We start from the raw sequence: 26,022 nt of genomic DNA, 5'->3' as shown, positions 1-26,022 counted from the left end.
CACAACTGATGGTATTTAATACCGTCAACACACAGAAATTGTGTGAAATGCAAAATTTGTGTTCCACACAGGAAAAGGCAGTTTGGAGGGCAAAAGGATATGGCCAGGAGTCCTCAGGACTCTGGACAGATGGACAGGGTAAACCAGTGGCACCCAGAGCATACCTTCCAAGTTTAGCGGAAGCAGCACATGGGCTGACTCATCTAGGCAAGGAAGGGATGTGCAAGTTGGTAAGAGCATATTGGTGCGCCCCAGGATTTTCTTCCCATGCGGGAAAAAGGGCAATGACATGCCTCACCTGCTTGAGGAAGAATATCGGAAAGGCAATACCAACAGAACCATCTCATATCCCACCTACAGGCGTCCCTTTTCAGGTGATACAAATTGATTTCATACAATTACCCCCTTGTCGAAATTTGAAGTATGTACTAGTTTGTATAGATGTGTTTTCAAATTGGGTCGAAGCATTTCCTGCGGCCACAAATACTGCAATGTTTACTGCTAAGAAAATTGTACAGGAATTTGTGTGTAGATACGGTATCCCTAGAATAATTGAAAGTGATAGGGGTACCCATTTTACAGGTGATGTCTTTCAAGGAATGTGTAAGTTGATGGGAATTGATAGTAAGCTGCACACTCCGTACCGCCCCCAGGCGAGTGCGAAGGTAGAAAGAGTGAACAGCACTATTAAAAATAAATTGAGCAAAGTTATGGCAGAAACAGGATTGACATGGCCAGAAGCTTTACCCATTGTATTATACAGCATCAGAACCACTCCCAGGTCCCCTCTTAATCTGTCCCCTTTTGAAATTCTGTTCGGTCGACAACCGCATGTTATGATTAACCCTCAGGATGATTTGAAGTGTAACAATGAAGTGACTGTAAAGTATTTGGTTAAGATGAGTAAACAGCTAAGGAATCAGAATGATAATTTGAAGCTAGTGATTCCTGATCTGCCAGATAGTAATTGTCAGGACATTGAACCTGGGGATTATGTAATGATACGGAATTTTCTACGCTCAGGTTGCCTTATTGACAGATGGGAAGGACCATACCAAGTCTTATTGATTAGCACGACAGCATTGAAGGTTGCCGAGAGAGAGACTTGGGTTCATTCGTCCCATTATAAGAAGGTTGCTGATCCAGAGAGGTCCCGTGATAAAGAACAGACGGTAGAGGAAGTTGTATCACTGGAGTGTCTGTTTCAGGAGGACTGAGACGGCACCTGAGCATTGAGAATAATAAGACCGGAGGCAGTTGTCGATTCCCTGTTCCCTTTTATTGTTTTTCTCCACTTCCCATCCCATCTCCCTCAATTATTTCTTTCCCCCTTCTCATTCTCCTCCATTTCCTCCTATAAGATGGACTTGACCCAAGAGACTGTGATCCGGATTTTCCTGTTGACCATGATGTTGACCAGAGCAGTCTGTTCCGGCGAGAGTACCATGGAGGTCGAGAGAGGTTCTGGAATGGGTTCTGATGACAGAGATGGAGGCGTAGATTTCCAAGAACAACATAATCACCGAGTAAAGGCGAGTATCAGAAAACGATCTGGTAGCATTGACAATAGAAGGAATTGTGAAGGATTGTTAGCGGAAGAGAACTGTATCTGTAGACTCTGTGACAGTGTAGTTGAGGATGGGTGTATCAAGAAATGCCAATCCAGTTTTAATATCCACATGGACCGGCATCCATTGAGTGACTATCACTCCTTAGTGGGTAAAGTGTTAAACCAGACAGATTGTTGGGTATGCTCTCAAGTACCTCAAGGCCATAGCAAATCAGGGTTAGTACCATTCCCTCTAACTATAGGGGAGGTACTTGAGCTAAGTGGTGGGAGGCCGGTGGACAGGAGGTTTAATATCTCCAGTCCTCCTAGTTTGAAGCTCCACCAATATCATGTGGATAGATCCCTAGTATGTTTTAACATTTCCAATCCCCGAAAGCCGGGAAATTGGGAAGTGTCATGGAACAACCAAACCATGACCTTTTCATACAGAGCCGATAGAATGCCTACAGATACAGAACTTATACGTTACATAGCCGGTAGTGGAAAATATTTCCGATATAGGTATACCTTAGGAAGTAGGATCATGAGAGTTGGAGAAGTATCACCAGGATACTGTGCACATATCGTACAAACAGATACGTGTACTAAACAGATGGGAGAATTAGGGTTAGGAGATTTCATATGGAAAATTTGTAATATGGTAATGTCCTATTCCGTCCCATATGTTCTCCCCGATGATGCATACTTCATATGCGGGAGGAAGGCGTATAAGTGGCTTGCCCCAAACTCAGAAGGGTTATGTTATATTGGAAAAGTACTGCCTGAGGTAATGACCGTATCCCACACTAAAATGAAGGATATTCACCGCAGTGCCCAAGCTCCTTATACTCACACTCATTACGAGCACATCGTTAAACGGCACCTGATAGAAAGAACAGAGCATCCGGCCTCTGACCTGATCCATGAATCCACCGGGATTCAATTCCTAATCGCGTTAGATATCACTCGTACCGCCAGAGGAGTGATAAATTATAAATATATATCTGCGCTTGCAAATTTATTAGACAATATCACTGAAATGTATGATGACACATTCAGGTATACCGGAAGGGAGCTCCAAGCTTATAAAACAGAACTGGTTCAGCATAGGATGATTCTCAATTATCTCACAGCTGTGACAGGCGGGTATTGTGTTACCCTAGCGACTCAGTATGGAATAAAGTGCTGCACGTATATTACAAACAGCACAGAGGACCCGGCCGAGGTCATAGATCAAAAGATGGATGACATTTTGCAATTAAAATGGGAGTTCCGAAGGAAACACAATCTCACCCTTGCCGCTGTGGGTAATGAGCTGACCGGTTGGGTGACATGGTTGAACCCACGAAATTGGTTCTCTGGTTTAGGAGAATGGACCCAAGGTATTATCATGGATGTAGGGAAATTTCTTTTGTGTATTCTGGGTGTCATCATATTGGTCGGTCTGATATTTAGATGCGTTCGGGTTTTAACAAAGTGTAAACGTAGCGCCCGAGTGATGAGTCTAAGAAGTGAAGATACTGTAATAACAACGACTGATTTGATTTACGACCCAACCATTGAGACAATGTTGTGATGAAAATGTGATTCCACGGTCCGTTTCTTTCACCCGTTTCTCCTTTGTTTTCCTCCAAAGGTACAAAGACATCCGCTTGGAAGAAGAATTTGACAACCTTTTACACAGACAACTGATGGACTATGCCATAGACCCCCATATCCCTAGTAACTTTAACTTTACGCTAGCCCAACACTTTTTGTAAGTCTATGGACATTGAAAAAGCTTTTTGCACACCGTTTATAGCAAAAGCATCGGGAGACTACAGTCAACATGTACATCGAGACAAGACAAGACACAGACAAGACCTCAATCGGCAAATGTACATTAAACTCACATAGTTTACGACTGCATTTACCATAATTGCTCTTTATCTTCATTTCTACAACCTTCAGGTAATAACACACATAGTCGATAGGGAATATAGGCACAGATATCAGCACTCACATATCCCCCCATTCATGTATCATCAACTAAAATGTGCTCCCCCATTTTGTTGCAACCAAAAGCCAAAAAGAGCTCGGTAAAGTTTGACAGCCCATCCACAGACCCTTAATACGGGATAAGAAGGAATTCAAATGTATACTTCACAATACCTCGAAGCTTGATTTAAAACACGTACGGCACGATGATACATGACCCCCCAAACATGGATTCATACACACATGCTTCTGCTATCTCACTAGGTCATACCGTTTTCCCACCTTCTCCTCTTCTCCCCTACCCAATCATAGAAATGTATTATACATGACATATATTTTTCTCTTTGTGAACTGTTTTAGGAAGTGGCAGTTATTGGTGACTGCCAAAGGGTGGACTGTCAAAGTCAGAAAAATATCACGCTGCACATTGCCATATATGCACCTCATGCGTGTGCACGCTGCACGAGCATGAGCTCTCCCGTGCGTGCGTATACTCGCGGTCGCGTGCACTCGCGGGCGCGCGGTATGCGCATTTACGGTAGAGTTTGTGTGCGTCTAGCGGGCGATTGAATCATAACATAATTTAGTCATATAATGTATTTTGTAGATTATGGTCCCTTTGATAGAATCTGAAAGTTTAGTTAATATAGCATGTTCGGGGACAGAGAGATTCCTCTTTGTTTGATACGAAGGGTCAGACAGGGGTTACACAGTGGTGTTTAGTATCCATCGGAAGAGAATATAATTAGCAATATTCCGGTGTTGGTTTGAAGCGGATTACTCGCTCGTGCGTATAGTTATGGACATAAGAAGTTTATGGACATTTACTATATTTGCACTTTATTACCCATGCGGCGGGAAACCCAGTTTCCCTCCCACCTGAGCAGTTTGAAATAGTCACAGCCCACCTGTATGAACCAACCTATGACCTTTTGTTATAATGCAGAGACGAATTCCTGTGTCCAATGAACAATAAGAATGTAGGGACCATTGTACTGTACTGTGTGTAAGTGTATATAAAGACAAGCCGATCTGGGCCAGCTCTCTATTCTTTTCAACGGTTCTCATCACTGATAATCGGGAGCTGGATATCCAGAAAGGCGCTTGCGATTGTTCCCCTTGTGCGTAAGTTTCTCTGCAACCATATTTATCTCCTATTTTGTTGTAAGCCATTCTCTCTCTCCTTCCCCCTTAAATGTAATTGTGTCTTTGTTGTATTTTAACGTGTAGTAACTCGGTTAGGTATTTTTATGTTAGTTCGGTAGTGTATAACTTGTATTGTGTATTCTTTTGCAATTGAACTTTCATTCATTCCCTTAAAAGGTGTTAGACCCTTAGACCGGTATTTGAGTGTTTATTATATTGCTAAAGGGTTCTCAGAGCGTAAGAATCGCTCATACAGCTTTCTAACTAACAAGGTTACACTGTGTTGCATTTACACCTTATCACTGCACAAAGGTTTACAATATAAGTACATTGTTTAGGATATTGTTACAAAGTTTTAACTCTGTGAGCGTCAGCGCCGCTCGTGATCTCCTCGTGGTCACGAGCGTCCGCTACACTGATAGCGTATCATTACGTTAGTCGGCAGCCTATAGCGTGCTTGCCTGTACGCATTAAGCCGTGAGCGAACGTGCCGCTCGTCCACGGCTAAGCGTCCGCTACGCTGAGTACGTACCATTACGGTACCACTTACTCTAATAGCGTACTGAGTCTTTTAACCTTTTAGCGTGTTTTATATAGGATATATAATAGGCTTTCACAGATGAGTGAATGCAGACGCTCCTATCTGCGACCCAGTTTCGGCGGCAACTCTAGTGTACACAACCGCAGCGTTCTAAGCTGCGACCGAGTACCCTCGTGGTAGCGTCTGAGACAGAAGTGAGGTCATCAGTTCATGGACGGAAGACGCACGGAAACTGGTCATGAACTGGGGGGAGGGGCTGCTGACATAAACTCTAAGGATCGTGGCCTCAACCTAGTCCTGGCACCTATGATCCCTAAAGCATAGCGCTGGAGCACTTAAGAGTGGCAGCGCGTCAGCCACTGTTTGTAGTCTCCTCCAATACAGTGCGGCTGTGTCCGAATTCCCCTAGTAAGTGGAACCGATGCCTTACCTTCTCCCCATGCTCCGGCCACAGCCTGGTAACGTCTGCTGGACCTGCTAAAACATCCGACACAGACGCCCGTCGAGACAGCACTAATACCCGGGGGTAAGCGTTGTTGCGACCCGGTGGAGAGTTGTTGGAGCGACTCTTTCTAGCATGCGTTTAAGACGCTGTTAAGAAAGATCACTCAAAACATAGTAAGACTATAAAAATAAAATAATAAAAGCTTAGGGCTGCCTTTAACAGCAGCCCTGTGACCATGGTCCGGCTCCTGCCGCACCAAACAAAAAACTGATTTGACTGAGTCAGTGGGCGGGATTATATGGATGAGCCCGATGCATCCTGGGAGGCCAGAAAGCTCGTGACTGTTTGGTGCCATTTCCGCTGTCGCTCCGGCATATCCCAATGTTATCCTGTGGATAACCTGTGGACCCAGCCGGAGAAAGATATATTCCCCACAGTAATACAGCTATGAACTGATTCTATAAAGAGAGCAGCATATCACAAAGGTTAAAATACTTTAAGCCCCTGAACTCTGTCCCCCAGGCCCGGGGGATCCGTCAGCAAGATAGCGCTTTAGCGTTTCAGCCTCGCAGTGAAAACCCACGGAGAAGGTATGGGAAAGGAGCTAAGTGCCATGGGAGGAAACGGTGCCTGAACTTCACAGCACTTCTCAGATCCCCTGAAGTGAAGGAAAATAGTACTTCTGCTGCTCTCTGTTACCTGGTCACGGAAGCCTGCAGGCGCCATGTCCCGGGAGAAAACTGGAGGAGCGTAGCCTACAACTCAGCAATAACTTAGAGGTATTCTGTGGCTGCCCTACCCTGAATCAGAAGACCACTCCATTCCTGCTGCCAAGAACAGTAGGAGGAAGAGCCCTGGACGATCTCTACACAGGGAAGCGGTGACAATTCTAACTACTTATCTTGCCTTACTCCAAGGCACCAAAATAAAAACTGGGGTTTTATGGGGGTGGTAGCAATTAAGAGGGGGTGGAGTTTATAGTTAACCTTTTAGTGCCTTCACTACTGGCCAGCCTCTCTACCCACAGCCGATTCATGCAATGTTTCCCAGATTGGATGATAGAGGAAGTATATCACTGCAAGATACATGTCCTTTATTAGTCTGTACTGACAGAGGAGGATGCAGAATAAGAGGCTGCTGTAGTGACAGAACAAGGAGAATATGTGACTCTTCTCTGTAATAAGTGATTATTACTCACCTGTGCTGATATCTGTAGGGATTTCCTCCTCCTTACACTGATAGTCACCCCTCACACACGTCTCTTCTTCTCCCTCTATATAGTCTACCTTAACATCTGTCAGACCTTCACTCTAATTAAACCACAAAACAAAAAAGTCTGATGAAATTAATTGGAATAAAACAAAAGAATATCAGAGTATAAAACCCACAATGATTTTCTACAAATCACATAAAGTTACTATGGTAAGACCCTAAATTCCACCTACTTGATCCTCCTGTGGGTTCCTGTGATTCTCCGGTGTACAATCCTGTGAATACAGAGGACGGGGACATCTCTCTGGGTTATCTTTGATACTGGGTCCATCTGTAGGAGGAACACAGAAACTGAGTACATTGTTTATATGAGTCCTCAAAACTGCTCTCTCCTGTACAATAAATTAAAGTTTACTCTTACCCAGTGCTGTGAAGGGCTGGTGATTCTCCATCATTACGTCCTTGTACAGATCCTTGTGTCTCTCTATATACTCCCACTCCTCCATGGAGAGATAGACAGTGACATCCTGACACCTTATAGGAACCTGACACACACAATGACACAGTCATCACCCAGACACCTCCCCTGGTGTTACTGTATAATGTCCCATTCCCAGCAGTCACCTCTCCAGTCATCACCCAGACACCTCCCCTGGTGTTACTGTATAATGTCCCATTCCCAGCAGTCACCTCTCCAGTCATCACCCAGACACCTCCCCTGGTGTTACTGTATAATGCCCCATTCCCAGCAGTCACCTCTCCAGTCATCACCCAGACACCTCCCCTGGTGTTACTGTATAATGCCCCATTCCCAGCAGTCACCTCTCCAGTCATCACCCAGACACCTCCCCTGGTTTTACTGTATAATGCCCCATTCCCAGCAGTCACCTCTCCAGTCATCACCCAGACACCTCCCCTGGTGTTACTGTATAATGTCCCATTCCCAGCAGTCACCTCTCCAGTCAGCAGCTGAATGATCTTGTTGGTGAGTTCCAGGATCTTCTGGTCATTGTCTCTCTCATGTATCAGTGAGTGAGGTGGAGGCTCCATGATGAGGCTCTGGATCCTGTCCAATCCTCCTGACACACAGGGACGGCTACTGGGTGTCTCATGATGAACAGATGTCTTATTCTCTACTATGTAATCCTGTGTAATTGGGGAGTCAATCAAAATTAAATATGCGTAAATATTTGAATTTGTTATTTTTAAAGATTATTGTACAATATACAAGAGCAATCTAGATTACAGAGTGCAAACAGCAAGATGATACTGGGGTGGCAGCCAGATAAAAAAAAAAAGGACTCGGTGAAGATGGCCGGGGCTGCAGTGTCAGTTAAGGTGTAAGATTATACAGTATTTGTATCTATAAAGTATCTCACAAAAGCGGCCACAAATAATATTGTCTGCTGGGTTCAAATGTACAAGACTGATAAAACCGTTATGGAATGCTCTGTAAATGCGTCTGGTTGGAGTCACACAGGGCATCGCACAAACATGCATCAAAAGGAGTGGAGCCTCTCTCCCAGGATACTGCTCCTCTCCAGTATGATCCCTGTTTTATTATTAGAGGTAAGAGTGATGTCACTGTGACACTCCCAGACTCCCTCGCCTCAACAGTCAGGTCTCTATATTAGTACTATAGATATGTGATATCACTGTGATATTCCCAGACTCTCTCACCTCCCCAGTCAGGTTCCTGTGTAAGTAATAAAGATAGGAGTGATGTCACTGTGACATTCCCAGACTCCTGCACCTCCCCAGTCAGGTCTCAGGTCCCTGTGTTATTATAAGAGATAAGAGTGCTATCACTGTGACACTCCCAGACTCCCTCACCTCTCCAATCAGGTCCCTGTATTAGTATAAGAGATAAGAGTGCTGTCACTGTGACACTCCCAGATTCCTTCACCTCCCCAGTCAGGTCCCTGTGCTAGTCATAGAGATAAAAGTGATGTCACTGTGACACTCCCAGACCCCCTCACCTCCCCAGTCAGGTATCTAGATTAGTACTATATATATGTGATATCACTGTTACATTCCCATACTCCCCTCACCTTCTCAATCAGCAGGTAGATGATCTCCAGGGTGAGATTTAGTATCTTTTCTGTCCTGTGACTCCGGGCCTTACCCATCCTCCGTGATCAATGATTTATACAGGACACGTCTCACCGTCACGTGACTAGTGTAAAGGGTCTGGCTCCTCACTGCTTATTTTCTAGGAATAAATATAACTATTATAAAACATTACAGAGTACACATGTAAAATATACAGATGTAACACTGAGTGACAGTAAGTCCTCCTATTTCCCTGAGCCATAGAGCCCTGGTCGATGTTTCTCAGAGATTCCGCTGATCCAGCTACAGAACACTAATAATCTGCACACAATGCTGTGCTGCTTAAGAGTAAATTACTGGCCCACTTGTAGCCAAGTCCTGGTCCTCCCAGGTACATAACTGTACCTGGCGCCTTGAGCCCTATTGGAGAAAGAGCGCTATATAAATTATTATATTATTACTGGTGTAACTTGCTCCACATGATATCTGTTATAAATGCCTCCTAAGATGGGTTTCTTTGGGTATTTGTTTTCATTTCATTTTAGAAACTGAAATATTACTCCCCACAGTAATCCCAAATGTAAAGAGTTATGCTCTGCTGTTGTACATTGATCACTATAAGGAGATTTATGGTAGACTTACCATGGTTAAATCTCTTTCTGTGAGATACACTGGATTCCACAGGGAATAACATCGGGGGGTAGAGTTGGATCTTGATCCGAGGCACCAAAAGGCTAAAGCTTGGACTGTTCCCAGGATGCACTGCCCCGCCTCAGGGCACTGGAGCTCAGTTTCGTTAACCAGTCCAATGCAGTAGCAGATAAAATAGAGACGGTAGATGTTAGACACATAGAACCACATTCTCACGACAGGAGAAGGTACCTGCGGCTAATCCAGTGTACCTCGCAGAAAGAGATTTAACCATGGTAAGTCTACCATAAATCTCCTTTTCTGCAGCGGGGTACACTGGTATTCCACAGGGTATAACATTGGGGATTTCTTAAAGCAGTTCCTCATGGGAGGGGATGCACTGTAGTGGGTACAAGAACCCGGCGTCCAAAGGAAGCATCCTGGGAGGCGGAAGTATCAAAAGCACAGAACCTGCTGAACATGGCCATAGAGGACCACGTAGCCGCCTTGCACAATTGTTCTGTGGATGCGCCACGGAACCCGCCCAAGAAGGTCCAACGAACCGAGTAGAATGGGCCTTAATAGCAGCAGGAGCTGGGAGCCCAGCCTGCGCATAAGCTTGTGCAATCACCTTTCTAATCCATCGGGCCAAAGTCTGCTTAATCGCAGGCCAGCCACGTTTTTGTGAAAACCAGAATGTACAAAAAGGGAATCAGACTTCCTAATGGAGGCAGCCCTCTTCATAGATATGGAGAGCCCGTACCACATCCAAAGAGGTGAAGGCTGGAATCACAATCTCCTGGTTAAGGTGAAAAGAAGATACCACCTTAGGCAAATAACCAGGGCGAGTTCGAAGAACAGCCAGGTCACAATGAAAAAATCAGAAAGGGCGGATGACAGGACAAAGGGGGTAATTCCAAGTTGATCGCAGCAGGAAATTTTTTAGCAGTTGGGCAAAACCATGTGCACTGCAGGGGAGACAGATATAACATGTGCAGAAAGAGTTAGATTTGGGTCAGGTATTTTATTTCTGTGCAGGGTAAATACTGGCTGCTTTATTTTTTACACTGCAAATTAGATTGCAGATTCAACACACCACACCCAAATCTAACTCTCTCTGCAAATGTTATATCTGCCTCCCCTGCAGTGCACATGGTTTTGCCCAACTGCTAAAAAATTTCCTGCTGCGATCAACTTGGAATTACCCCCAAAGCTCCTAAGTCCGACACTGTCCTAGCAGAGGCAATAGCCAAGAAAAATACGACCTTAAGCGTAAGGCATTTAAGGTCCACAGATTCAAGAGGTTAAAATGGAGACTCTTGCAAAGAATTCAATATGACAGACAGATCCCATGGAGCCACAGGAGGGACATAGGGAGGCTGAATTCATAGAACACCCTGAGTGAAAGTGTGAACGTCAGGAAGGGACACAATTTTTATCTGAAAGCACACCAACTTGAGGGAGGCCAGACGAAGGTCCAAGTCTGGGCCTTGCTGGAGAAAAGCCAAAAGTCTTGAAGTTTTGAAAGTATACGCATGATAATTCTTAGCAGCACACCAAGTGAAGTAAGAATTCCAGACCCTGTAATAAATCTGAGCCGAAGCTGGGTTACGTGCTTTCAACATAGTTAAAATGACAGCCTCAGAGAATCCTTTTGCTCTCAGGAATGATGCTTCAAGAGCCACGCCGTCAAAGCTAGTCTGGCCAGGTCCGGGTAGACACAAGGGCCCTGAACGAGGATGTCTGGGCGTTGAGGAAGTAGAAGAGGACTTTCTATCGAGAGACCCTGCAGTTCTGGGTCATGCTGGAGCGACTAGAAGTAGTATTCCTCCTTCTTGCTTGAACTTCCGTATTACCCTGGGCAGGAGTGACACTGGAGGGAACACATACAGCAGCCGAAAGTTCCATGGAATTGCTAGTGCATCCACGAACGCTGCTTGAGGATCCCTTGTCCTTGCTCCGAAGACCGGAGCCTTGTGATTGTGTCGAGATGCCATCAGGTCTACATCTGGTAGGCCCCACTTGTCCACTAGGAGTTGAAAGACTCACTCGCCGGCGTACACGTCCTGACGACTGAGGAAGTCCGCTTCCCAGTTGAGGACTTCCGGAGTGAACACTGCCGATATGGTTGGCAAATGGGGTACCGCCCATTGGAGGATTTTGGACACTTCCATCATTGCCATGCGGCTTCGAGTGCCGCCTTGATGATTTATGTACGCCACCGTGGTGGCGTTGTCTAATTGTACTTGAACAGGCCTGTACTAGAGGCAGGGCCGGAGTCAATGCATTGAACACTGCCCTCAATTCCAGAATGTTTATCGGTCCACCGACCCTGAAGAAAGTGTTGCTCCAGCACCGCACCCCAACCCCGCAGATTGGCGTCCGTTGTTAGGAGGACCCAGTTGGAGATAAAAAAGGGACGGCCCCTGCTCAACTGTTGGTCCTGTAGCCACCAGCTCAGTGATAGACGAACCTTTGGAGTCAAGGAGATCATTTGAGACCTGATCCGGTGAGGCAGGCCGTTCCACTTGGAAAGGATTAATCGTTGCAGAGGGCTGGAATGAAATTGAGCGAATTTCACTATGTCGAATGCCGACACCATGAGGTCTAGTACTTGCATTGCCGAGTGTACAGACACTCTGTGGCAAGAGAGGAAGTATCGGATCTTGTCCTGAAGTTTCAGGACTTTCTCCGAACACAAGTACATGCGTTGGTTGTGTGTGTCCAGCAATGCCCCCAGGTGCACCATGCTCTGAGCAGGAACCAGCGAGGACTTCTTCCACTTGATGAGCCACCCGTGGGCTTGTAGGAATTGAACCATCAGTTCCAGATGCCTGAGGAGAACTTCTGAGGAGTTCCCTGGGATCAGCAAGTCATCCAGATACGACATGATCCTGACGTCCAGACGGCGGAGAAGAGCCGTCATGACTGCTATGACCTTTGTGAAGATCCGAGGAGCCATGGTCGGTCCGAAAGGCAAGGCCTGGAATTGATCATTTAGGTTGCCAACAGCAAACCGCAGATATTGCTGATGCGACATGGCAATAGCTATGTGCAGGTAAGCATCCTGTATGTCCAGGGATACCATTTAGTCCTTGGACTCCATAGCTAGTACAATAAAGCGCAGAGTTTCCATACGGAATTTGGATACCCTCACTAATTTGTTCAAAGATTTGAGGTTGAGTATAGGCCGGGAGGACCCATTTGGTTTCAGGACTAGAAACAGGATTGAATAGTAACCCCTGCCTCTTTGAGACAGAGGTACCGGCACAATCACTCCAGTATCTAGTAGGGGTTGTACAACCAAGTGCAAAGTGTGTGCTTTCAGCGGATCCGAAGGAATAACCGTCGAGAAGAACCGTTGAGGGGGCGTCTCTGGAAAGAGATTGCGTACCCGTGAGAGACAACTTCCCGCATCCAAGCATCTGAAGTGGTCCTTAACCAGGCCTGGGTGAACTGCAGAAATCGGCCTGCCACCCTGAGATTCCCCAGGGGGAGGCCCGCCCCGTCATGCTGCAGGCTTAGCCTGTTTGGAAGCAGACTGACGGGCGGCCCAAGATTGCTTAGACTTGGGCTTGGTGGTTTTGGAAGTACGAACCTGTCTCGGATATGCCTGACCCTTCGCTTTACCTGGAGGTCGAAAGGAACGAAAGGTGGTACTCTTAGCCTTCGGAGCAGAAGGATTAGTACTTGGGAGAAATGCAGTCTTGGCTGTCGCCAAGTCAGTCACGATCTTGTTCAGATCCTCCCCAAATAGGATGTCCCCCTTAAAAGGGGGCACCTCCAAGGTCTTTTTGGAGTCCAGGTCCACTTTCCAGGACCTTAACCACAAAATCTGGTGAGCCAGGATAGACGTAGTAGACGCCTTGGCCGCCATTACACCGGCATCAGAGGCCGCCTTCTGAATATAGTGAGAGGCTGTGGTAATATACGACAGATATTGTCTGGCAGTGTCAAAGAAATTTAGAGGTAGCTCATCCTCAATTGCCTGAACCTATGCTTCAATAGCTTTTGCAGCCCAAGAGGCTGCCATAGTGGGTCTATGTACAGCACCGGTAAGTGTGTAGATCAGGCATGTCCAAACTGCGGCCCTCCAGCTGTTAAGAAACTACATATCCCAGCATGCCCTGACAGTTTTGCTGTCAGAGAATGCTAAAGCTGTGTCAGGGCATGCTAGGATGTGTAGTTTCTCAACAGCTGGAGGGCCGCAGTTTGGACATGACTGGTGTAGATAGACTTCAGGCATCCCTCCACACGCTTATCCGTCGGTTCCTTCAGTGAAGTGACAGTGGTGACAGGCAGAGTAGAAGACACCACTAGACGGGCGACATGAGAGTCCACCGGCAGTGAAGTTTCCCACTTGTTACTCAACTCCGCAGGGATAGGATAACGAGCCAACATCCTTTTAGACAGGGAAAATGTATTTCCTGGAGACTCCCAGGATTCCTGACGTATGTCAATTAAGAGGTCAGAATGAGGTAAAACTACTTTAGCAACCTTCTGACGTTTAAACTTATCAGGTTTCTTAGACGTAGCAGGAGGATCAATCTCATCCTCAATCTGGAGAATCAGCTTGATAGCTTCCACTAGTTTAGAATCATCAACTTGAGTTATAGAGTCCTCATCAGAAACAACAGTATCAGTATCTGAAGAATCAGTATAATCCCCACACTCATTGGAAGAATCATCCGAAATATTAGTGGATTGTGAGGAAGAAATGGCCCGCTTAGAGGACCCTTTGGTCCCAGTATAGCAAGGGTTAGTTTTCTGTTTAACCAAGGACTCATTTAGTTGTTGTAACTGGGTTGACAGAGAATCCGCCCATGGTGGCTTAACTAGAGGGACAATATGTGGCTGTAATGGCACAGGAGGTCCCACAGGGGCGTAAGTCGTGTTACAAGCGTAGTCAGCATATTTGAGAATGCAGCCCAAGGTGAATCTTGATTTGCCACAGGAGCTGCGGGCAGACTGGAGGGTGCAGGGCACCCAGTACCGGAACTCTCTGCTGAAATCTTTTCCTCGTGTAAATCTGTGGCGTCAGCACTGCATGATGCAGGAGCGTCTGTGGATTTCCCGCCCTGTGTAGCAGACATAACTGGGAATGTAGCCTTAGGGCGTAACAGTACAATATGACCAGACAATCACAATACCTGACAAAAAACCCCTGTGTTATGTGACCGCAAATGTAGAGCACAAACAGAGGATTTTAGCGGAATGAGGTGACTGAAACACACAGTGAAAGATACAAAACAGTATATCCTGTGGAACACTATATGGTATATGAGACGCTGATGCACTTAGTTCCCCAGGGTACAGAATATAGTGATAGCAATATGTGTGATACACAGAATAGAAACCACACAGCAGCTATAGGCACACACAGTCACCGGTACAATGCAGAAATGATTACATATAACCAATAACCCTGCACTGGACTGGTAATACTACATAGAGATATGTATGTATACAGATATAACAATACACAGTAAACACTGAATGTATATCACAGAATACTTGTACTAAATATTCATATAGTAGTGCACTTGTTCTTAACTAACACTGTCTAAACGACATGTAGAATACTTAAGTGTCCTGTAAATGCACAGCGTTGATGAGACAGGCGGCTTTACAGAGGAGACAGTGCCCAGCAGTCCCAGGAGCAGCGCAGCTATGCGAAATGGCGCCCAAACGCTGACAAGGAGTGAGGGAGTGAGAGAGAGATGCAGCTCCAGGGCGGGAACACCTGCTGTAGATGGCGCCTGGGGGAGGGGCTACAGGTCAGCGCCTTATCCCCTCTGCTGGACTTCACCACCGGGTACTATGGAGCCTATAACAAATGAATTTTAGTAAATACGACCTGTGCTCCCTGCCCTGGTGGATATAGTGGGGTCCCTGCACGGCCACCGTGTCCACGCCAGCGGCGCGGTCCGTCTCCTGGGACGGCAACCGGATCGCAATTTATCGGCGGGTCCCACCTGGGGGACCCTCTTACCTCCTCCCTGAAGTGCGGCCACGCGATCCAGGAGAGCAGCAGCGGTGATGTGTGCCTAATGACCCGAGCTCCTCCGCTGTAAGTACCTGGCAACTAGGCCGTGGGAGTATATAACGCAGCTGAGGGAGGTGATGGAGCCACAGCACAGAATGTCAACATGACATACACTGCAACTAGTGCTTGTGCTGCGGCCCTTGAAGTCTTCTAAAAAAGCTCTTTTCGCCCCACCTGTTAGCTGCCTGCTCTGCAGGCACCAACTTACAAACTGAGCTCCAGTGCCTGGAGGTGGGGCTATAGAGGAGGCGGTGCAGTGCATCCTGGGAACAGTCAAAGCTTTAGCCTGTTGGTGCCTCGGATCAAGATCCAACTCTACACCCCGATGTTATTCCCTGTGGAATACCAGTGTACCCCGCTCCAGAAACACAGGTCACATAACTGCTCCAACTGGATAACACACGTCTGACACTCAGGAATCACTATACACAGAGCACACTAATATCACATAACTGCTACACCCGGATATCACACGTCTGACACTCAGGAATCACTATACACAGGTCACACTAATATCACATAACTGCTACACCCGGATATCGCACGTCTGACACTCAGGAATCACTATACACAGGTCACACTAATATCACATAACTACTACACCCGGACATCACACGTCTAACACTCAGGGATCACAATACACAGATTATATTCATTATTTACATACCAGCTGTCAACGAAAAGGATTCAAAGCGGTGGCTTGGCCGGCATCAGGGAAGGCTGGGATTCAGTGGAGCTCCAGCCTGAATTTTCCCATAAAAGTGCCCGGGCCTATGTTTGGACTTATTTGCTGGCTGCACTGTGCCTACCTGGGCCAGCTGACCTGCCTGGTACCGAGGGGTGAGTGCTGCGGAGTCGGGGGGGCCCTGTATTGCCCCCTGCGGATTGCGGCCTACCTCTGGTGCTGAGGCCGGGACCTCGATTTCGGGTGCGAGCCGCCGGAGTGACCTGCCTGCCGGATCCGAGACGGCCCGCCCTGCTCTGCAGACTGTCTCCCCCGTTTGGACGGCACACCCCACCGCAAGACGCGCTACCAGGCACACGGAGAATCCAGCAGGGTACTGGGGACCGCCGAGAACACTCGAGGTAAGGGCCGCGGCGGGCGGCCATCTTGCGGTTGGCACCGCTGAGCGTTCGGCCTTCGCGGCTGCTGCCGGGGCTCTCCCGTAGGGTCCCTAAACCCGGACCCACGCTCCCAACACCCCCGCTGATCTGGCCCCTGGAACCTGGTGACAGAGGAGGAGGCCGCGGGCTGGGGCAGCTCCAGAGACCTGCCGGCGGCCATCTTGGGATTGGCACCACGATTATCACCCTCTGGAAGAGGCAGCACACGGTGACTTTCATGCTGCTGTCACCCCTGACCTAGCCAGCTCATAGCCCACAAACACGCTCCCTGTCTCCTCAGGTCCCTGTGCTGTGTCACATGAAGCGTGGAGGGCACTCCTGCTGTCATCCCTGCCATTTCCGCGCTCAGTCCCTACTGTGTCACCCAGCTACCATTTCTTTGCCGTAGAGGACCCGGAATTTTCTCTTAACCCATGGCCCTGCGGCCTGACGGTTTCTTTTTTGCAAGTTTACTCCTATACTGATGGCCGGCTAGCTACCTAGATTCGGGGGTGGCGTGCTGGTGCTGACCCTGACGGGATGATGCTCTAATCACACAACGTTACTTCTGATGTTCTACTGGCGTACCCAAGGTGCCTCATGGTGAGAGGAAAGAAAGGATTGCAAGGGAGAGGAAGGAAGTCACATACACTCACCCCGACGCGTGCAATGGATACCCCGACCTCGGTTGACATGAGGCAATTTCTTCTCCCCCAGGGTGCCGCCCCCACGGTGGACGCCTCACTACCCTCGACCCCACGTCTCTCGCCTGTCTCGGACTCGGCTTCCCAAGTGGGATCACAGGCGGCAGCCCCACACGCCACGACGGACCCGGGAAGTCTCGCCCAGATTCTGAACCTGCTTCAGGCCCATCCAACTAAGCAGGACTTTTAACACTTGGAAGGTAGAGTCAGGGAAACGGTCCGCTCAGAGATTGCTGCGGTTCAGGCAGAAATAACGCACATCGGCTCCCGCCTGTCTACGCTGGAAGCTTTCTCTTCAGACACAGCAGCTGCACATAACGCCCTCAGGGCCACCGTTATCAAGCAGGCGTCCTGCCTCCAACAGCTCCAAGACCGTGTAGAGGATTTGGATAACCGTGGAAGGAGAAATAACCTGAGGGTCAGGGGGGTCTCGGAGGATATCGCACCTGCTTGCCTCATTGACTTCCTCACGACGGTTTTCAATGAAATTCTGGGACGTGATCCTGCTTCAATAATCGAGTTCGACAGGGCCCACCGAGCCCTGAGACCCAGGGGCGCACCGTCTGATCGCCCCCGCGACATCATCTGTCGTCTACATTATTACACGGAAAAAGAGGAGATCCTTCGCAAAACCCACCGCATGGATGTGATAGAGACTGCCACTCATAAACTTCAGATCTTCCAGGACCTATCGTGGACGACCCTTTAAAAGCGTAGAGCCTTACACCCGCTCACTGCAGAACTCCGGAAGCTGGGCATTAAATATAGATGGAGCTTCCCTTTTGGCCTCCAGACCTCGCACAATGGGACACTATACACCTTTAAAGACTCCTCCGACTTGCCCCTTTTCTGCCAAGCGCTGGGAATACCACAGGTCTCTCTTCCAGAATGGCAGGAGCCCATGACCGACGGCGCCCCACCTGAACTCTCCCACCCCGACAACGACTGGCACCTTGTCCACCGCAACCCGAGACCCCCTAGAGAGCAGCGTTCCTCCACGCAGTCGACGAAGAGATGAAGGTCTCGACCTGGTTCGGAACATTCACTGTAGCAATTCCGAGTGATCCTTCCTTAGCTTAAAAGAATTATTGCCGACTCGAGGGATCTCCTTGCCGTGCGGCACACTCTCCCTGTGGGGAGGTGGCCGGGACATCGAGATCGCACTCGACTCGACGAACGCTCACCAGCCCTGAACGGGTCGGAGATACCTGTTCCTGGTTAAATGCCATTTCTTTTCAGTGGTTGTTTTTCTTAGTTGTGTGATCAAACTGTTAAGATATATTACTGATTGTGATGTTATATTTCCTGTTGGGGTTGGGACAGGCACTGACCCCCCAGTTCGCCCCTGCACCGCCCGAGTATTCTTGGTCTCCGACGCGATTAGCGCGTCCGAGCTCCCGAGAGGCGGTAGAGTTTTCATTTATTCAGTTTATTTCTTCAGCTGATATTTGATTATGTTAGTCCTATCGACCTACCTTCTTTATGTTTTCTTTGCTTCTGTTTTCTTCTTTCCCTCTCCTCCCCCCCTCCCCCTACTGTGTGACTCTCTGCTGTGCGAGTTGTCCTGTCTTCCTGGTCGGACTAAGCATTCCCTATATGTTTCTAGATGATGGCGGTAGACCCTAAAGTGACAAATATAAAACTGGTTTCCCTTAATGTGAAGGGCCTCAATGTCCCGGAGAAACGCTCAAGGTTGCTTAGGGACCTCTTTGCATTCAGAGCTGATGTGGCTTTCTTACAGGAAACCCACTTCAAAGTGGGAGTGGCCCCGGGTCTCAAGGACCGTAACTACCCACATTCCTTCTACAATAACAACAGCAAAGGTAAATCTCTGGGAGTAGCTATTTTGTTATCTAAACGTCTGCCTTTTCGAGAAATAACGTCTGAATCTTTGGGGGAGGGCAGGATACTCTTAGTGAAATGTACACTGTTCGATCAGCTGTATACATTTATTAATCTATACTCTCCCAATCAATCACAACCCAGTTTCTTGGCGAAGGCTCTCAATCGCATTGCCCCCTTGGTAGCGGGTATTCCAGTTATTGGAGGCGATCTTAATTGGACCCTCCAACCAGAGGTGGACATCTCTGGGACGCCGGCAAGACCCTCCCTAGCATCGCACCGTAGAGTGCGACGGTCTCTCCACGACCACCAGCTGATTGACACCTGGCGGCTCCAACACCCCGGGGACAGGGACTATACATTCTATTCCAGACCCCACGACACTTACTCTAGATTGGACTATTTCTTCCTACCTCACAGATTCCTACATCTAGTTAGGGAAACAGCTATTGGCCTAATTACTTGGTCGGACCACGCTCCTGTCTACCTGACCCTGGGGACATCCCATCCACACTCCAAGCAATGTACCTGGCGGTTGAATGAACAACTTCTAATGGATACGAGGTTCCAACCCCAGCTGCTTGAGACTTTGGAGAATTATTTTCTAAATAATGAGACACCAGATGTCTCCCGGGTCATGGTGTGGGAGGCCCACAAGTGTGTTCTGAGGGTAAAGCTCATACAGCTAGGCTCCATGCTGAAAAAAGAGAGACTCGGGGAAAAGACCGCTTTACTCCAGCGGCTTAGGGACTTAGAGACAACACACAAAACGAATCCCTCCCCGTTGGTGCTGACCGCCCTGACCGAGACGAGATCTGCTCTCAACACATTGTTGTTTGCAGACATTAAGAGGGATTATAGGCTCTGTAGAAACCGCTTTTATCAATGGGGCAACAGACCGGGGAAGCTACTGGCTAGGGCGCTCCGCGCGCAGAGGGCCACGCTATTTATTCAGTCGATACAGGATGCGGCGGGGACCCGCCGCACCCTTACAAAGGACATCGCCGACACCTTCCACTCTTACTACACCAAACTATATAATCTCCAGACACCTAGAACCCCGACATCCCTGTCGACAACTCGAGATCTGGTGGAGGGATACCTTAGTGACGCGGGACTCCCTAGAATATCAGCGGATGAGAGTGCTTGGCTAGACTCCCCCTTTTCCCTCCCGGAATTGGACCAAGCCCTTAAGGAAGCTCCTTCCGGGAAGAGCCCAGGCCCGGATGGCTATACAGTTTCTTATTACAAGCTCTTTAAGAATACTCTCCTGCCTAAAATGCTACTGGCATTCAATGAGATCTCTGATTACCGTGGTTTCTCCCCTCAATCATTAGAGGCTTTCATTACGGTTATACCGAAGGATGGGAAAGACCCGGCTCAATGTGCTAGTTACCGACCCATATCCCTCCTCAACACAGACGTCAAGCTGTTTGCTAAACTTATAGCAAACAGATTGAAGCTGCTACTCCCCAACATTGTGCATTCGGATCAGGTGGGTTTCATACCCGGAAGAGAAGCACGCGATAACACCACCAAGATCATTGATTTGATGCACTTGGCCTCGAGCAAACATGAACCGATGGTGGTGCTTTCTACCGATGCCGAGAAGGCTTTCGATAGAGTTGATTGGATATTTATGGAGGGGGTCCTGCGTCACCTGGGGCTGGGACCGGTCAGTTTGGGCCGCATTTTAGCACTTTATAACTCCCCCTCTGCAAGGATCAAAATTAATGGAGACTTGTCCCGCCCGGTTCCGATAAGGAATGGTACTAGACAAGGATGTCCCCTCTCGCCCCTAATTTTTGTCCTCTGTATGGAGGCCTTGGCGGGAGCCATTAGATTAAATCCGAACATCTCGGGACTCACGGCTGGGGGTAGAGAATTCAAACTCGCACTGTTCGCAGATGACCTGCTAGCTATCTTGTCGAACCCGGTGGTGTCTGTCCCCAACCTGATGTCCGAACTTGATAGATATGGCTCCATGTCAAACTTCAAGATTAACCTCTCTAAGTCAGTGGCAGTGAACGTGTCAATGCCCTCCCAAGCTCTTGATAACCTTAAACAATCCTTCCCCTTCCACTGGCATCCCTCTAGCTTCAAATACTTGGGGATCACGCTGCATAAAGACCTATCACGCCTTTTTGACGAAAACTTCAAAAAACTATTGATCTCACTCCATTCTGAGTTCCGGGACTGGGGTAACAGAAGGCTGTCCTGGTTGGGGAGGCTTAGTGTCATTAAAATGAATCTTTTGCCGAGAGTCCTTTATCTCCTCCAGGCGCTCCCGATATCCATTCCCAAAGCGTGGTTCAGAGATTTACATAATCTGGTGAGGGACTTTGTCTGGGGAGATAAACGGCCTCGTTTCCAACACGACATCCTTTTTCGCCCTAAACACAAGGGAGGTCTCCAGCTACCGCACTTTACACTGTACTATGAGGCTCACATGACATAAAACAGTGGGTTCATATCGAGGGAACAGTGATGCCTGCCCCCATTGCATACTACCCCTGGCGCTCAAGGCTACCACATGTAGACCATCCTACTATTGGCCCTACACTTACATGCTGGGGTAGACTTAGGGTACTACCACATATTTCTTCTAAATACTCCCCTTTGACCCCACTGTTCAATAACCCAGATTTCCCACCGGCAGCCTCAGGCCGGGGATTCGACTCTTGGAAAAGGGTGGGGGTGACACGTGTTGGCGGGCTGGTGGAGCGTGGAGAGATGATCCCTTTCCCCTTAATGCAATCCAAGTGGAACCTTTCGCCTTCAGAGATCTGGAAATACCTCAAATTAAAACATTTTGCCATGGGGAGTACTATACGCCCGAGCCTGAGTAGATCATTAACAGCTTTTGAGAGCCTCTGCCTGGAACCTTCTCGCCCATCACACTTCCTCTCAAAGTGCTATAGACTTCTGATTGAGAATAAATTCCCAGATCTACCCAAATATGCTAGAGACTAGGGCCATGATGTGCAGATAGACTTGTCAGAGGAGGACTGGGAGAGGAGCTTCCAAGCCACCTTTGCCAGCTCCTCTAGTTATTCGGTCCTCGAGACGCATTTCAAAGTCTTATCTCGTTGGTACAGGTGTCCCCAAACATTAGCTAAAATGTTTCCCAATGTACCAGATACATGTTGGAGATGTAATAACCAACCGGGCTCCCCGATGCATATCTGGTGGAGCTGCCCCGAACTTCGTCCCTTTTGGGACAAAGTTATAGCAATTTCAAAATTGTTAGTGGGCCCAGGGGTTCCCCCGGAGCCTACTTTCTGGCTTCTCAACTGTACTTCATGGCCCCTGTCAACATATAAAAAATCTCTATTAAAGTTTCTCAATAGCGCAGCCAAAGCGGTCATTCCGGTTCATTGGCGATCTATTCAACCTCCTACCGTGAGGGAGTGGGTCGCCAGAGTAGATTGGTATATGACTATGGAGGAACTGCGGGTGACACCGGAGACGAATCAAAGGTTTACGACTACTTGGTCCCCTTGGCTGGAATTTAAGGCCTCACAAGCTTACTCGACATTGCTGTAGTGACCTAGACCATTTGACTTAATCCTCTACCTGGGCTCTCCCGCTGTCCTCTTGGGAACGACTGAAGCTAGAAGCCTATACTTCGGACCCCCGACCAGACTAGACATGGAAGGTTCGGTATGACCTCCCCCCCCCCTTCCCCCCTCTTCTCAGATTCTCTAACCCCCCCCCCCCCCCTTTTTTTTTTCCTTTCCACCCTATACTCTCCGCTGTCCTGTTTTCTTGAACGGTTTTAAAATTTAGAAATGTTTTATTGAGACAACCTGCACCTAGAAAGGCCGGAAGCGACCTTGAATTTAAGATAAGGCCCTGGCCAGGGAGTCCCCCAACAGCAGGCCATGTTAAGTTTGTAAACAGTCATTGCTTGTATCAAATAGACTTATTAACATTTGAATTGTAAATGCTGTCTTCTATAACTTGCTATAACTTGTTATTACCTTTAATCAATAAACATTTATTGAAAAAAAAAAAAAAAAAGGATTCAAAGCATGTTGCAAAGTGAGAGGCAGCCATCTTGGACATGCTCAGTTGCTATTTTCTGCATTAACTCATAACAGCCCTTAAACCATAGGTGTTTACAATCTAAATTCCATAGCTCACACACAGGTGAATATTTGTCAGATATGGAAGTCTTTGGGTTGCAGTGGAGTGAAACAGAAACTCTGAAAATGTCTCTCATTCCTCACAGAAATGTTATTGGCTCCTTTAATTAGACTAGAATCAATTAGATGTGAGGCAGGTGATTCCCCTTTGCTTTGGAAGTATTCGCACCTGTGGTGTCTGCAATATAAATCCGTTTATTCAGTGAGTTACAATAGAGACAAGGACTCCGGATTTGTGTCACTGTGGGCGCTACAAATGAGTAGATGGAGACCAGGCAGATGGGGGCCCCCAGTATGGCCAATCTCAATGCTACAATCAAGCTCCAAAGACTTTGGGCCAGATGCACCATTGCTTGGAGAGTGAAAAAGTACCAGCCAATCAGCTCCTAACTGACATTTTTCAAATACAGTCTGTGACATGGCAGTGAGGACCTGATTGGCTGGCACTTTTTCACTCTCCAAGCGATGGTGCATCTAGCCCTTTGTTGGTCCCATTCCCATCGCACTTTATCCAACCGCCATGGACGTGACCGCAAGGGAAATCCTTAATAAAAGAAAGCAGTGCGGGCTGCTGGCCTACAGACACAAGGTGCTACAGTTACCACGCAAATCACCCGTCGCTAACTCAATGAAAGAGACATGTGAAGGGCCATCTGGGGTTTGCCAAAACTCACCTCAAAAAGCCAAAATGTATCCAGTAGTATGTCCTGTAGATAGAGGAGACCATGATAGAGCTTTATGGTAAAGCGCAGGATAACTATATTTACAGCACGTACTAAGCTTTCAACTAAAAGACAGTCCCTACAGTTACACAAGGAGGAGGATCAGAGATGCTCTGGGGCTGATGCGCCTTGAACATGTGCTTGGGATCATGAAATCTGGAGATTACCAGTCATCCCAGGGTCAGACAGCTGGATCTGCACTGAAGGTCACACTTCAAAAATCACACAAGAATAGGGCCAAGACAATGCGAAGAACTGTCCTGAAGTGGCCAGCAATGGGGCCAGATCTAAACCCCACATAAAACCTGTAAGCAGCAACTGGGAGAATGCGTCCTTATTTGCAGTTATGTGGACCAAAGGCTGTGCTACCAAATATTAAGTCTAAGGTGCCAATAATTTTACCAATGCCATTTATATTAATTTTCTGATTTAAAAGTATATACTGTAATATTTACAGAGAAAGACTTGTGTAGACCAAATACTGGATTTCAACTTATGTTTAGAGGAAATTAGAAGTTATTTGAGGAAGCACAAGGTAGGGGTGGTCAACGAACATCGAAGATTCAAAATCATTGATGTTTTTTTTCTGATGTAGAATACTTTTGTCATTGATGGTCAACGTACGTCATTGATGGTCAACGAACAACGATGATTCAAAATCATTGATGTTTTTTTTCCGATGTAGAATACTTTTGTCATTGATGTGGGAGAACAGGATACACAGTTATATAGAACAGGCCTGGTCAATCTGTGGCTCTCATGCGGTTTGTGAAACTACAAATCCCAGCATGTCCTGCCACAGTTTTGCTATTAGGATTGATTAAACTGTGGCAGGGCATGCTGGAATGTGTAGTTTCACAACAGCTGGAGAGCCAGAGGTTGGCCTGGCCAGATATATACTATGTAGGCAAAAGTGATTGGACCCCCGCCACGCGCAAGCAAAATGGTGTGCTTCTGCAGAGGCCATGTGTTCGTGAAGGTATAAAATGGGTAGAGGGGCACTGGTTAGATAATTTGCTAATGAAATGGCTTGCCGGAAGGAGCTAACCGAGTTTGAAAAGGGAAATCATCGTAGGCTGCATGATGCCATGTTTCTGGGGTGACGCTGGAGTGGTATACAGAAAATTCGGTAACCCGGATGGACTGGCCACCTGAGTTCAGATCTTAAGCCCACTGAGAACCTCTGGGATGAATTGGAGCGATGGGTGCGTTCTAGGCCGACTCAACCTTTTCAGTGTCTCAGTTGGTCACTGAGGAATGGCAAAACATACCGCCAGCTGTTGTCCAGGAACTTATGGACAGTTGTCAATGAAGGGTGTCTGCAGTAATCACTGCACATGGTGGACCTACAAAGTACTGACGTCAATAACATCTGGTTGATCTATTTGCAGTCAGTGTCCACTCACTTTTGTCTACATAGTGTAGAGCAGGCTTTTTCAACCAGTGTGCCGTGGCACACTAGTGTGCCGCGACCAGTTGCAAGGTGTGCTGCGGAGCCAGAGCAGCTTCCTGCACCTTCAGAGTGAACTGTTGGCTCAGGCTCTTTTTAGAGGATCAGTCGTGCTCCGACCGTGACCTAATGTATGCCTTGAAGACGAGGCGGTGTGATATCATAGGTCACAGACGCTGCGTCTCAACACCCAGCCAGCCCACCCGCCTGCATACACATCTTCCAGTTCCTGCCTGCATACACAGCTTTCCTTGCCCACCCACATCCACACCTGCCCGACCGCCCGCTGCTCAGTATTCGCAGCACTCCAGTATGAACAACCCCCGCCACTGAGAGACAGGGACGAGGACAGCTGACCGGTAGGGGCTAATATTTGTTATTTTATTTCTCCTGTGGGGAACAATAGGATTTATCTGTGGAGAATAAGGTTTTATGGATTTATGGGGGGAATAAT

At 47.7% G+C, this 26,022-nt stretch overlaps 2 protein-coding genes across 2 annotated transcripts in view; one reads left to right on the top strand and one right to left on the bottom strand.

The window, feature by feature from the left end:
- LOC135057187 (uncharacterized) overlaps positions 1-26,022 on the top strand; it is an 826,406-nt gene that overhangs the window by 235,102 nt on the left and 565,282 nt on the right.
- LOC135057061 (oocyte zinc finger protein XlCOF7.1-like) overlaps positions 1-26,022 on the bottom strand; it is a 56,451-nt gene that overhangs the window by 26,025 nt on the left and 4,404 nt on the right. The window contains exons 2-6 of the mRNA XM_063962953.1: positions 8,922-9,082; positions 7,825-8,016; positions 7,292-7,415; positions 7,104-7,201; positions 6,857-6,968 (exon numbers count right to left, since the gene is read on the bottom strand). Of these exons, the coding sequence (XP_063819023.1) occupies positions 6,857-6,968; positions 7,104-7,201; positions 7,292-7,415; positions 7,825-8,016; positions 8,922-8,999 (604 nt within the window). The 5' untranslated portion in view covers positions 9,000-9,082. The remainder of the gene's footprint in view (positions 1-6,856; positions 6,969-7,103; positions 7,202-7,291; positions 7,416-7,824; positions 8,017-8,921; positions 9,083-26,022) is intronic.

The sequence above is a fragment of the Pseudophryne corroboree genome, chromosome 3, assembly GCF_028390025.1.
Source record: "Pseudophryne corroboree isolate aPseCor3 chromosome 3, aPseCor3.hap2, whole genome shotgun sequence".
Lineage (NCBI taxonomy): Eukaryota > Metazoa > Chordata > Amphibia > Anura > Myobatrachidae > Pseudophryne > Pseudophryne corroboree.
This window is presented reverse-complemented; position numbering and strand designations above follow the sequence as displayed.